The 14,270-nt window shown below is 44.6% G+C and overlaps 1 protein-coding gene across 9 annotated transcripts; it reads right to left on the reverse strand.

The window, feature by feature from the left end:
• Nucleotides 1-7: 7 nt before the first annotated feature.
• Nucleotides 8-13,659, reverse strand: LOC134182800 (CUGBP Elav-like family member 3). 9 transcript variants are annotated; one of them, XR_009970423.1, is made up of 15 exons: nucleotides 13,444-13,659; nucleotides 12,898-12,980; nucleotides 12,756-12,838; nucleotides 12,653-12,687; nucleotides 11,030-11,158; nucleotides 8,310-8,389; nucleotides 8,085-8,249; nucleotides 7,011-7,203; nucleotides 6,647-6,814; nucleotides 3,873-3,971; nucleotides 3,749-3,808; nucleotides 1,433-1,576; nucleotides 1,231-1,361; nucleotides 757-840; nucleotides 8-346 (listed from the first exon to the last, which is right to left on the reverse strand). XR_009970423.1 is itself a non-coding variant. In XM_062650240.1 (14 exons), the coding sequence occupies exons 1-13, from the start codon at nucleotides 13,649-13,651 to the stop codon at nucleotides 1,234-1,236; spliced, it is 1,575 nt and encodes a 524-aa protein (XP_062506224.1). In that variant the 5' UTR covers nucleotides 13,652-13,659; the 3' UTR covers nucleotides 8-840; nucleotides 1,231-1,233. The 9 variants fall into 9 exon arrangements, 7 of the variants coding, with proteins under 7 accessions (XP_062506224.1, XP_062506225.1, XP_062506226.1 ...); XR_009970424.1 differs by having other exon boundaries at nucleotides 745-840; XM_062650240.1 differs by having other exon boundaries at nucleotides 8-840.
• Nucleotides 13,660-14,270: the final 611 nt, after the last annotated feature.

Consider the following 14,270-nt stretch of genomic DNA (forward strand, 5'->3'; position numbering starts at 1 on the left):
CTACACAGTCTGTACCGACACTTGAACACGCGGCATCTTGCCAGACATCGTACTAACACCCACGAACGCACACATGTCTGGCAACACATATGGCACATCGACGTCCACCTCCTGGTCTGACGGACTGTTGTGTAGAGGTCAGACGCAACAACTAGCTTATCTACCTCTCACGTGTCATAACAAAAAAATATTTAGAAAACCGCTGCTGCGTACTAGTTTTAGAGCCTATTTATCTAACGAAGTCCGCACACCGGTCTCCTGGCCATGACTTTGCACACCCAGTCCTCTCCTCGCGCGCCCGACTAGTTCACATGCTTTGACCACGTGCTGACACGTCCACAAAATTCTATCACACATACACTTGTGTATAGTAAAATTTTAGTAATGCCATATCTAAACAACACTCACTGATTTCCAACACTGTAGACACACAGTTAACATTAAACGATTAATTACTTAACAAAAATTTTCTAATATTGTCACAGGCTGGCTATGACCTTTTGAAATCAACGACCACACATGCACATTCTATTGATATCAATGCACTGATTGACTGTTGGTGGGACAATTGAGCTCCTATGTTGTCATTCACTTGCTCGTCCATTACCCGAGTGCTCAACCCACCAACCAACCAACCTGTCTACATTCACTCACTGGTCACACACCAAACCCTCTAACCACATCATCCCACTCCTCCCACCGACCACGTCATCCCACTCCTCTCACCAATCTACGTTCACATACATGGTCACTCACGCTGAATCCTCCCAGCACCTCATCTCACTCCTCTCACCGACCGCATCCTCGTCCTCCAGACTCTCGACGACGACACCCACAAACCTGCTCGCAGCACACGCCAATCGAACCACAGCCCACGAAGAAAGAAGCTGCAAACTACGAGCAGCCACCACCACATCATAACAGCCGAAAACAGCCCGAGACCGACCGACGAGGAACACAACAAACTAACATTTGGACGACAACGGCACAACAAGAGACAACCACTCGAGATATACATTTCTCATCTTCGATCGACATTACACGACAAGCAAACAAACGAGTACATACACATCACAGTCAACAACCGAGACGACACGTGTCTGGTACAGCACAGAGTAACAGCCTCCCACGAGACGAACACGACACAAGAGCTGCAAACGCACAAAGACATTCGTATGGTGACCCGCCAAAATAAGGACAAGTGACGAAACGGCTTCGCGTCGAGGCTACCTGTTAGTAGGGCTTATTCGCGTCTTTCGGTCTCTTCAGTTGAACCTTTAAACGCTTCTGATTAATCTGGAATCCATTGAGGGCTTGGATGGCGGTGGCGGCCGACACCGGGTTGTCGTAGCTTACGAAGCCTAGAAGTACAAGATTAGGGTTACTGGATCGTTAGTTAGGATGTTGATTGGTTGTACTCTCGTACACGTACCGAAACACTTGCTGAGTTGTGTGTTCTTATCGACGAAAACTTTCGCGCTGACGACATTGCCGTAATTCATAAATAACTGAAACAAGTCCAAGTCGCCCCACTCCTGCGGTAGATGATAGATAAACAGATTCGAACCGTCTGGTCCTGACAAAAGAGAAAACTGTGTCTATAGTACTCGTCAAATGCTCAAAAACATACAAGTCTATAACGAGATTACGTGACAATTACTGAGACAAATACACAGACAAAATACATAGAGAATACACAGAGAATAAATACACAGACAGAATACATAGAGAATAGACAGACACAATACATAGAGAATAAATACAGAGACAGAAGACACAGACAGACAGAATACACAGAGAATAATTACACAGGCAGACAGAATACACAGAATAATTACACAGACAGAGCGCGACAGCACGTATCCTCGTTCTTTCTCGACTCCAGCTTCTGCAAAACACTAGGCCTCCCAATGTTATTCCACTGGTCACAAACTACTTGAACCTTCCATATTCAAGCCCCACCAAAAAATTCAAGCCCCGGGCTTCAATTCAAAACCACTTTGCAACATACTTCAGTCTTGTTCTTAATATAAAAAACACTGAATAAAAAGAGACCTGCATGTATACAGGCGAGAACCACTTAATTAAAACTATCATATATTCTTTCAATGGTGTAGCAGGGCTCCACATTGCAAACAAATTGGTTGCATTGGAGACAACTTTTTTGCAGTAGGCGAGTAACTGGACACTTGTAAGTCGACAGAGGCGACCTAATCTACTCTTGTTTCGTCATCAGTTGGCCTGGGCTTTCCAGTTCTTCCAGAAATGCTAGGAAGTGCAAATCTGGCAATATGCCATGTGGGTAAAACACCTGCTCCCTGAAATCTGACACCTTACTGCAATCTGTCACTTGCATCATGGAAACTGACACTTCCTGTGGTTTGAGAGATAATTGAAGCATGTATTTAATTTGCTATACTAGCCAATTAGCAAGACAGTTTGTGACAATTTACACTAGTGAGGTAATGGCTGCATGTACTATGCATTTGATTACATTCCTAGGTCCTTCCAATTAGAGTTACAAGTGTCAAAAGACACTGCTGTGTTGCATCATACATGTACAGTACAGTACAGTAGCTTTCACATTGTCTTGTGTCTCTCGCTTGATCGTCTGTTGGCTCATTGTCATGTCGATCCTTCCAGGTACGATCATCAACCCCAGTGCAAGATGGTTCCCTGCCGACAATATCTCGAAATCAATTTATCAGCAATATGCTCTACTCCACTCCATCCTAGTGATAGTGGAGGCAGACGGTAATTTCATCTTTAACATAAAATGCACAACTGTGCTCAGCTACTCTGCGTGGCATTCCAAGGCATTCAAATGCGCTATGGTCTGTACTGGGTCTCCAAGGCTGTTAGGGTGTAGGTACTGAGCTGATGACTAATTATTTTACTTGGTGGCCACATGCGACAAAACCGTCTTGCGCTGTGTGGAGCCCTGTGCAGGAATCACTACCAATGTTGATGGCGTGGAAGATCCTATGCTATAATACACCAACCTCCCCCTTCTGTATGTCCACGCGTCTGCAACATGCCAATCGACAATTTTAGTCGCTCTTCACTAACACCTATAACACAGCCACTTGATGACCTCAAATATTCGTGTTTGGAGTACAGTGTATTATATTACTTATTTAATTAATCATCTGCCTCTCAACCGAAAATATACGCTAATGGACACGGCGAGTCTGTTTTTAAGCAATGGTGTACACATACAGAAGTACAGTGTACTACTGTATGTCAGTAAGCAACTGTGAGTAAACCAACTGAGAAATTTATTGTTGGAGGGCTGACATTAACTTAAAATTAAATTGCTACCCTCATAGGGCGGGGTCCTGCTAGTGCTCTACTGATGTGCATGAAGAACGAAAGGAAAGGAAAGCAAGTCAAACATCACAATCAGTGGAAGCAACTGGACAGATGCCGTGCCGGTGAATGTCACAGTACAAGAGGAAGATAATCGAGCACTTTCGGTAGAATCAGACATTGAAGACTTCACTGCAGACAACTTGCGGTAGTGACTATGTAGCTGGACAATCACGTGAACACAGTAACTTGCAAGTCTCAATATCTTCGTACCACATAACACAAGCCCCGTATGAATACAAGCCTCAGTCTTTCATTAGTACACAAACAAGCTTCTCGTATTCCACAATTCTAGCCCCGGGGCTTGCATTGGGCGAATGCGGTAGGTCATTAGGTAAATACCAGCTACACTCGACAGCGACAAGTGTCTTGTACGTACCTTCCTTTTGTGGAATCCGATTGAATTGTTGAAAAACGGGTTGAAAGCCTCCCTGAAATGCTACATACACAGCAAGCGATCGGTTATCGTTCTGTTCGTATTGTTTGCCAGCCGAGCGACTTACCACCAAACTGGCCCATTCCTCCAAATGCCTGACTGAGAGCCTCGGGTGTGACACCACTTGTGGCGGCGGCAGGACTTGTCATGCCTGTAAACAAGTCACCTAAATAAATAACGAGCACAAAGCACGCAGACTTACACAACAATTCATACCAAGTCATACTTCATTAATTAATAATATCACTAAGTCTGGCTACACCAAGAAAAGATAACACATGCCTGCATACACGTTTACGTGCGCGCAAGTGCACACACCCGTGCATGCACACACCCGTGCATGCACACACACACACACACACACACACACACACACACACACACACACACACACACACACACACACACACTATACATCTGCACAAAGATAATTCACTCAATACAATAACCAACTGGACACCAATTGATCGTCGTCCCCTCGTCAGCTATAAACGTCATGCAACTTCCAATGTTATGACAGCACTAGCTGAAGGTCATAAAATTCACAGCCACTTCTAGTCTGACAAACTATTTCTCGATGCTCAAAATTTCATGATACAAAACTGGATCAGCTTTCCTCAATTTCCTAAAGTGATCAAACCTACGCACTTTACACACCTCACTGTGTGTACCATGTGTCAAAGTTGGGCATACTTTCAGCCAATTTTCGTATGCCCTAACAGTACTGTATTTCTTAACTTATTAGTGTCGCCCTCAAATAAAAGCCGCAGTTGAAGAGACTTGTTGAAATAAAAGCCACACTTGAATTACAGCCGCACTCGGCTGCCAAGTTACTGGACAAGCCCATATCACATGCTCTTGATGCTTCTGCATCAATCTCATCCCATTACCAGCACTTGTCTATCAATTATAGTCGTGGCACTTACAGCTAAACCTGCCACGGATGGCCAGCCTTTCAAAGTGTCCAATTATGTCAACAAAGAAATGTGACATTCAAGTTTCAACGTGTCACCATGTGAAGTAGAGGCTCAAAAACAGAGGCAGCAGCTCTGTAACCTAGTTAAAATAGAAGCCATGGCCACTATCCGAAGGAATACGATATATATACAGGAATGTGCCAAAGCTATCTGAGAAAGGATGTGTAGTAATGGATTAGTAGAACACAAGTTAGTGTGGTAGTCGAGAAGAAAATGAAGAAGCACTTGAAGTGCAAACCCTCGGCCGGTATGCATCTTGAAGGTAAATTAGTCGCGCTATGACAAAATCGTACGACAGAATGGTATAATGTGGGTAATAAATAAGAAGCATTATTGAAATGGTCACAGGTCCAGCTTGAGGTAACGTGAGTGGCTGGTACTGTGTACAACGGGTAGCTACCCATGTCAGTCAGCCAAGGTCCCGTAGGACATCGCTTCTATTCTTACAACCTTCGCTCGTCGGTTCTTTGTGCAGGTGATTGTTTGTGCAGCTTTGAGGTTGTAACTATGGCCAGTTTTAGGCGTGACATTGGTACCAGAGCCAAAACAAAATTAGATGTGGGAACGTTACAAATGTAGTTGTTTCCAAATGATGGAACAAGCCACATGTTACAAGTCGGAGTGCCTCGACGCTAGGCCGGCTGGCAATCTTCGCCTTACATGATGAAGTAACGGGTGTGATCATTGTTCTGTTTGTTGGTGGGAAACTTAGGTTACAAATGGAGACCAAACAAGCAGCTCACCACCGATTTTCCAGCTAACAAGAATGTAGAAGTCTCGTTCTTTGTGCAGCTTCTCTAAGCGTCTTGTTGTTTGTGCGGCTTCTCTAGCTAGACGTCGCCTACTGTTGTAATGAGGTGACCCCAGAGCCAAAACAAAACATCAGTGCGAGAAAACATGCACGAGAAAACATGCACGAGAAAACATGCATGTGCACATGTAGATTAGCTAGGCGTCTGTTCGCTCTGACTTTGGATACCGTAAAACAGAACTGAATAGAGACGCACTAGCGTACTTACAGGTCGGCCAAGCCGCTTTGTCCGACAAACAGATGCTGTCATGGACAATGCACATTCTCCTTCGCAAAGTCCCGTCAAACGCCAAATTTCTGTTAAAGACGGCACTAGTGATCTTTGCAACAACACGGCCGCTCAGCCACGCACACCCAAAATTCAAGCTGGCAGACTGCAGAGCCACTATGCAGAAACACTGTGGAACAAGTAAAATGTTACAAGTCAGGTACAGCTACACACCTCGCCCTGGTTGTTGTTGGGGAAACATACACGTACAATGTATGTGCTAAACCCTTAAGTTAAAGCAAAGGACTAAACACCATGTACAGGACGGACGCCCGATGGCCGAATTCTCCTTAGCAGCTACCAAACGAAGAGAGGTGGAGCCTCATGATGACATCACGTTCGTCTATTGGTCAGTAATGACACCACTTCTCGTCTATTGGTCGAAATAGCTTCATTTGCATCTCCACTAACCAACTATATATACGGTCGGTGAGATGTACGGTCGTGGAACGACTACTATACCCTCCACCCGGAAATCCGGGCCTCGGGTAATGAGCAATAGTGGGGCAGGCCAGCAAAATAGCATGGCATACCACCATCCTATTATCTCCGGGGAGAACCCTGAGTCATTCCGGATAGTAGTGGCAGGTCGCGACACTATTATATCTCTGGAGAGAACCCTCATATCTTATCACCCCTCTAGCATTCTCGATCAAGTCACAGCTCGACTAACGCATAAAAAGCTCCATCGACTTAGAATCACAATTTTCCTACGATCGGCACAACAACTACGTAAACTTACAAAAAATAATCAATTAGTCACAATATATAGCTTGTGCACTGACCTCCTAATCCCATTCCAGTCATGCCGGCCACGTTTCCCATTCCGGCAATGTTGCCTAGGCCAGCCATGGTTCCCACGCCGGTCACTGAGGCTGCACCGGGCACACTACTCATACTACTGGTCATTCCACCCATCGTGCCACTCATTACACTACCCATTGTGCCAACAGCTAAAAATTCAAAATAAATCTAAATTAGTCACACAGATGAAACGACAAATACAGCAGAACGACAATAGATATGACTGCACCACACATAGACACGTCGCATAGAAAAGACAGAAAAAATATAAAAAATCCAATCATACACTATGTTTCCTGTCATTTAGACATACGCTATGCCAAGTTCACACCAAGTGAAGCTCACCTGGCTGTCCTCTCTGTACTTGCTGCCCGGCAATGCTCGTCAATGGCTGCTGCTGCTGCACTTGTGGTTGTTGCGGCTGCCCAATTTGCTGCTGCTGTTGTTGCGCTGCAAGAGAAGCTGATAGCGACGCCAGTCCTAGCCCGGCATTTCCACCAAGCATGCTCAGAGCAAGAGCCGGATTCATCTGCAGCAACTGCAATAAGGATAGCAATAGAAAATGGACACGACATGCAAACATGCATTCAGTTAGACAACCAAACAATGAGACAAACAGTGAGACAGACAGACAAACAAACAAACAGACACACAAAACAAACAGACAAACAGACATGCAAAACAGACAAACAGACACACAAAACTGACAAACAGACAAACAAACCAACAAACAGACAGATGAACACACAAATAACAAGACAAACAAACAGATTGCTGTATTTTCTTAAACTCGGACAAAATCGATGTCTTCTAACTGCAGATACAAATGTGAAAGCCTGCTTCACAATATGACGTTGACGCTCAGCTGAGCATCAAACTTCAAAGACACCACCTCAACAGGAGCGGCATCATTTGATGTCAATGCTGTCATAAGTTTCATTTCTATTGTTGACGTCAATATTGTGAACTAGGCTTAACTACTGCAGACAATGCCACACATCTCTTCAGTCTATGGCACATACAGGCGAACAGTGAAAACATACAATAAATAGCAGATGTCACTGCTAAGCAAAAACAGAAAAACAGCCACAACAAGTCATGTAGACAACTCTCTTGCTCTTGGAAGCTAGTCGGTACACTATGTTCTGTAGACGTGACTACATGTGCAGCCATTATCAAGGACGCTCGTTGCTTTCCCAAGTAATTTAAGGTGCAAATGCTCCAAGATGACAATGCAAGAACAGACGAAGACAAACTTAGTGTACAAACATACATAACAGACATACATACATCACAAACATACATACGTACATCACAGACCGACAGACAGACAGACAGACAGACAGACAGACAGACAGACAGACAGACACACACACACACACACACACACACACACACACACACACACACAACCTATACCTGCTGTTGATATGCGGCAGCGCCGTACGGTCCAAACACTCCACCTGGAATCGCCATGCCCATCCCTAATGCAGACGGAGCTGCCATACCACCGTCCCGCATCCTCTTCTGCTGCCGCTCCTTTTCCGTGTCAGCAAACTTGACAACAAGTGGAGAATTACAACCCTATTCACAGTACTACAATAACAATAAATCCACGTCACAAAAATTCACATGACAATTAACCTCCATAGTTGTACTGTGATTAAGTGCACTGATTGCTCGAATAGCTTCTGCACGAGTACCGAATGTTAAAAATGCACAACCTAGACAAGACAAGAGATCAATTATGAAAGACTACTTCTGGGCACTTTAACCAAGAGCTTGTGCAACATAACCGAATGTCAGCATTAGTTGTGGACATGTTATTAAGCCTCGGGTGTGTGTGTGTGTGTGTGTGTGTGTGTGTGTGTGTGGTGTGTCTGTGTGTGTGTGTGTGTGTGTGTGTGTGTGTGTGTGTGTGTGTGTGTGTGTGTGTGTGTGTGTGTGTATCATTTGATTCATAGTTTATGTAAATCACTGTAGTGTTCGTAGTCTCCTACCAGCCTGCAAACATGTGCACATCTGCATCAACTCTATCATAACGCCTAACTAGAGCACTCAACCTCGCCATTCAACAACAGTTGGAGAGTTGGATTGCTCTTCTGATAGAGCATGCGGACTGCATGGAATGGACTACTACTGTTACAGCAAGCTGAGCAGAACCAAAACGTTTCAAATAGACAGAGTCGTACTATGCGAGAATAACGAGGCTGCGGAAAAGTCAAGAGCTTCAATAGTGTCAAGAGACAAAGTGGTATGTCAAAAGACAATGCCTCATTATATAGTGAAATTTACAATATAGTGTTGATTACTTAGATCCAGCTCTAACCAGCTCCAGTAGCCGCTACAGCCAATTATTGGCCGTGTTCACATTAGGGTTAGAGAACCTTGTTGTACTATCAAGTGCAACGTGTTTTCTCACAAGTTGAGCTAGCCCAGTCGTCCGTAATTAGTCATAATAAGCTGTAGACTGCAAATGATTGTAATCATGTACTCAAGCTACACTACTCAATTCCAATGCAAGAATTGAAATGTTTCCAACCGCTTTCCGTCTTCAACTGCCTTCTCCAAGTGTAGGGACCACATGCTTGTGATAGAACAGCAACAGCTGTCAGAATCTGCAAATGCAATGTCTTCAGCTATAGAATTCCGCAAGTTGTGCTGCAGATTCGATTTGCTCAAGAGAAAACTGCCAGACCAACACAAAGTAGAGCAATCTTCTTTGATTCATTGCTGTGATATGCAATATGGATAACCCACATTCTTGTTGTAAACTGACCTGATGTATTGTAATTGGTTATGCTAAGCAGTAGCAAACCCAGTTCTAAACCCTAGCATGAACAAGGGCAAAGTATCTTCTAGAGAAGTAGCCCACTGGTAACCTAACCTTGATCAATATCATAATATTGACAAAGCAAGGTGGTCTAAAACCAGTCTCACTGCAATGAGGATTAAGTGTCTGGAAACGAAAAGAGGGCAAGACTAGTCACAAGTATAAAAACTCACACGTTTCAGGTAATCAATCACCCATTAGTAATCATAGGCAAGACAAAAAAGTGGTGATATGTAACCCAATAAATAGAATTCTTGTCACCTGTCACATTATATACTCTAGAGTTGCACTGATAAGAGTAATCGGACAACATACTGATGACTGATATTCAAGCAAAAAGCCATACCCATAGCTGATATCTGACATAATGATATTATACAAGTAATCATTGATGCAACGCACGAATCTCATGTCCTCAGCCACCTCACAATGCTCCCAAATGGGGGACTTCTGGTTCTTCACACACACCCGCACCACTCAAGTGGCCTTAACAGACTGACTATGCATGCGCACTTATCGGCACGCACCTATGCAAACTTTACTGATTTCCGTATAAAACCGATATAATACCTACTATATTTGCAGATAACCGACTCGATTATCAGTGCAACTCTAGTATGCTCCCAGTCATTCTCTAATCTTGCATAGCCAGACCCTCTCTGCCATCATACTTCACGTAAGAAAGGGTCTGGGGAAATGCCTAATCCACTCTTGTTCTGCACTCCCTGAGAATTGCGATGATAAAGGCCTCTTTAATTATAGATAGCAGGAGGTCTAAGTAGGTGTCATGCAATCACATTCTGTTCGTCTTCCTTGTGTTGATTACTGTCATACGTCATATTAGTTGAATGCCTGCGAACGTACACCTAATTCAACCTGTAGACCTTGAACTACTGTCCTGTTGCAGAAGGGAGGTATGTTTTGTGACCAAATTATCCGTGTATTTCTTCACTGATCGACATCCGACTTGGCGCTGGGTGGGGCGTGCCTTTGTCTAGTCATCTATGCTCATTCTCTGTTCACTAGTCTTGTTCAGTTGCTGCTTGTTGTAACGTGTTGTTTGAATGCAGATTGCTGCTATAGCACCCTTGTGTTCTCGTCTGACGTGTCAAGGGACTGTGCTCAATCATCATGGCTGTGGAAATTCGACAAGGGCCACAAAATTCATGATTATTTCTGTCTCGTTGTTGCTGAAGTTCAATGCGCTATTCAAGTCCATAAGATCGACGAACGAATGTGGATTTTTTACTATTACGTCCTTTTCACAGGCATAATCTTTGCTAATAAATTACAATTGTAATTGACCACACACACACGCACACACACACACACACACACACACACACACACACACACACACACATGAGATGAGCAGAATGCCATTGAGCGACACCTACTTAGACCTCCCACTATGTTAATATAGCAATCCAGCAAGGAGAAAGCACCAGAAGTGTGGCTACTCACATTGCATACAACAACAACAACAACAACAACAACAAATTATCACCGACACTTAGACTCCTCAAATCACCTTTGCTTTTGCCTTGGCCGTCTCTTAGCACAGTGACCGATTCGATGCTACCGTATGGACGACACATATGACGGACTTCATCTTCGCCGGCAGTACGAGACAACATGCCAATGAAAAGCTTCGGTTCATCTAAAACAAATGCACCACAATGGTCGCTCATATGTCTTCAAACAACATATACACATATTATAAATACGATTTACACTTGCTAGATGTACTCTCAACTAGCAGAATGCACGACTTAGGCAAAAACTCTATTAGTAGAAATATAGAATAAGGAAGTATGCAATATGGTACACGAACTACCCGCATATATCAGCTACCAAAGTAATTGTGACTCTTTGTTTCCCCAGGGTTTCACTTCACGGCCACTCGAGTGCCACAAAACCAACAACCACAAGCAGACTTCGATGCAAACTTGAGGAAGCAGTGGTGTGCGTTTGCATGGAGGCTAGTAGGAGATCGCCCCCAAACAGAGAAACACAGACACACAGACAAATATCCTAAATGACAGCATGCAATGAGCATGACAATTTGTCATGGTGACAAGCTGACCCTACACTGTGTCTCAGTCAGTGTTGGGCAATATCACAATATTCCGAGGGCTCGGTTGATTCTGCAAGTGCAATGCAATATATCACGCTAAGTTTGTATGGGTATCCAAGAATCTCATGTGATCGTCACGCAAACAGCCCTGTTTACAGTACTTGTATGTTCACTGCCTTGAATCAACACCAGGTTATGTCTTCAGATCTCGTTGCCAAAGCAAAGGTGACGTTGATAGTCTGGCATTACATAATTAAAAGTTTGGGTTGGAGAGCAGCGAAGATGGCAAGCCCAAAACGAGTGACACAACGATACATCATGCCTACCATAGATAAGAAGTCTTATGCAAGAGCAACAATACGAGCTACATCATAGACTGACATTACCATCTGGCTGACAGCAAGATCAAGGAGGGGAAAGCACCGTGAAAAAAAAGGTTGTGTCGATGGTCTAGCCATAGAAAGATACGTGACAAGTTTGCAGCCACTAGCAAGTACATTCATCCCATCACTCGTCTTCCTCCCGTTGTCCACCCGTCCTCCTCCTGTTGTCCCCCGTCCTCCTCCTGTTGTCCCCCGTCCTCCTCCCATCCCCCATCCTCCTCCCGTTGTCCCCCATCCTCTTCCTGTTGTCCCCATTCTCCTCCCGTTGTCCCCCATCCTCCTCCCGTTGTCCCCCATCCTCCTCCCGTTGTCCCCCATCCTCCCCCTGTAGAAAGAGCTGACGGATGCTGCCACGTAATGAATGGCTAAGAACATGCTACTAATACAAAGCGTGAAAATGCTGGGATTCGAGCAAATGCTAGCTGTTTTGCTAGTGTTTTTGTCCAAAAACTTCCAGCCCAACTGTAGGTAAGAGTTACGTATGTAAGATTATCACAATCCTTGCAAGATTAGTAGAGTTACTGCAAGAATACTGAGTTGCAAATAGGCAAGATATCGTGATATGACTGCCTGACAAAAATATCGTGGGTGAATTCTTCTGATGTCGTCCAACACTGGTCACAGTACATACAAATACACTCTCAACAAATTCTTATGTGTCTGACTGGCAAGTATGTCTTAAGTCCCTTCTTACTTGATCTCAAGATACCATCATAATACATCGGTGAGCTAGAAATAGTGCATGGACATTTGAAGTCACGCCCAAAGACCACATCCCGATGACCCCACCCACTCACGCATATGTGGTGGTCGCCCAGTCACGTCCGCTCTCACCTTTCTTCAGTGAGTCAGCCGGTCTGACTTGCATCGCATGATTACCCTGCAACGAGAGACACAAGTCGAGAGGCGAAACAGTGAAACCAACGACGACCGACCGACCCCCGGCAGCGTCTTCCGATCGTGCAGACACGTCTGAGCTTTGATCGCACTGTCTCGACTGCAGTACGTGAGAAACGCACAACCTAGCAACGTTCAAATACGGTTACACACAGACACACACACAAACACTCACAGTAAGGAACAAGCCCGTGCATTTTCATGCGTCAGTGTTCTCCGCTTTTCTTCCCATAGTGTGGCGATTTTCGACAAGAGGACACTGTACTAATGCGTAGACATCCAGCGTTGCGTTTCGATTGGCGTCCGCCGACGCAGGCTCTACAATTTTCGATCTTACACACCCTCCACGCCCTTTGCCACTGATGACATCCTCTCGACAGCGATATTTACACTCAAAATGAACAGGTACACATCGGTTGGTGTACCCTCGTGTTCAACACTCTTACGTACATCAACTGGCGGGCATTCACGCGGGAAGATTCTATGCGCTTGACGGGAAACAGCAGTTCACGCCCTTTCTCTGGTTTCTCGTTCGTTGCGCGCTCTACTCGACCGTCGGAAGCGTGAATATGTATCATACAGCTCTACCTTTCGATTCCCCTGTCGATTTGTCTCTCAGGATGGACAGCTCGTGTATCGGTCCGAACTCTTCCACAAAGGGGCGCAAGTCGGATTCGGTAAACGAACGCGGTACTTGGCCGATGAAAAGCTTCACTGAGTCGGGGTCCTTGTACGGCATCGCCTCTCGGAGGTCTCCGTACGGTTCGCCATTCAGACCGAGCGCGTCTACAGCCATGTTGGCACCTCGTGGCAAGAGAGGAAATGAAGTAGTTGAATTCACCCTAATATGAGGTCCCGTATGTTAGAGTTAAAGTCTTGCTCGTGTACACTATTTTGTACCACGGTTGTTTGTGTCATGTTCTAGACACTGTAGTCAAAGTAGAAATTTATATTGATTTTAATTTAATAGAAATGCTATTCTTCATTTATTACGCTAATCCGGGGTAATTCAGTACAGTTTGATTTCAATGGCTGATCACTGCTCTGAACAAAGCTCTATTCTAGTAAGTAAGCGCTCGTTGAATAGCTGATTGTCTAGCGCTCCAAAAGGAACAAAAGAAACGACCAATGTTATCGTTTGTAGAATCTAGACAGCGATTTCTGAGCGAAGGTACCACATCTGATGTCTTGTCTGGTTTCTAACTTTTAGGAACAAAGCTCGTTTTGCAAATCTGTTTGTAGCCGTAGTATTTGGCCTTTGTTGCTACGACCTGTCAGCGTTAAACTCGCTCGGGAGACAAGACTTGCTAGTAACGATCCATGCAATTTTGCGGGGGCGGGTCCCTATCTGTTTCACTGGCGCTCCGCTCAATCACGACAACGTTGTAAGTTCCAGCTCTGATAACTGTAAAATA

The sequence above is a fragment of the Corticium candelabrum genome, chromosome 8 (genome assembly GCF_963422355.1).
Source record: "Corticium candelabrum chromosome 8, ooCorCand1.1, whole genome shotgun sequence".
NCBI lineage: Eukaryota > Metazoa > Porifera > Homoscleromorpha > Homosclerophorida > Plakinidae > Corticium > Corticium candelabrum.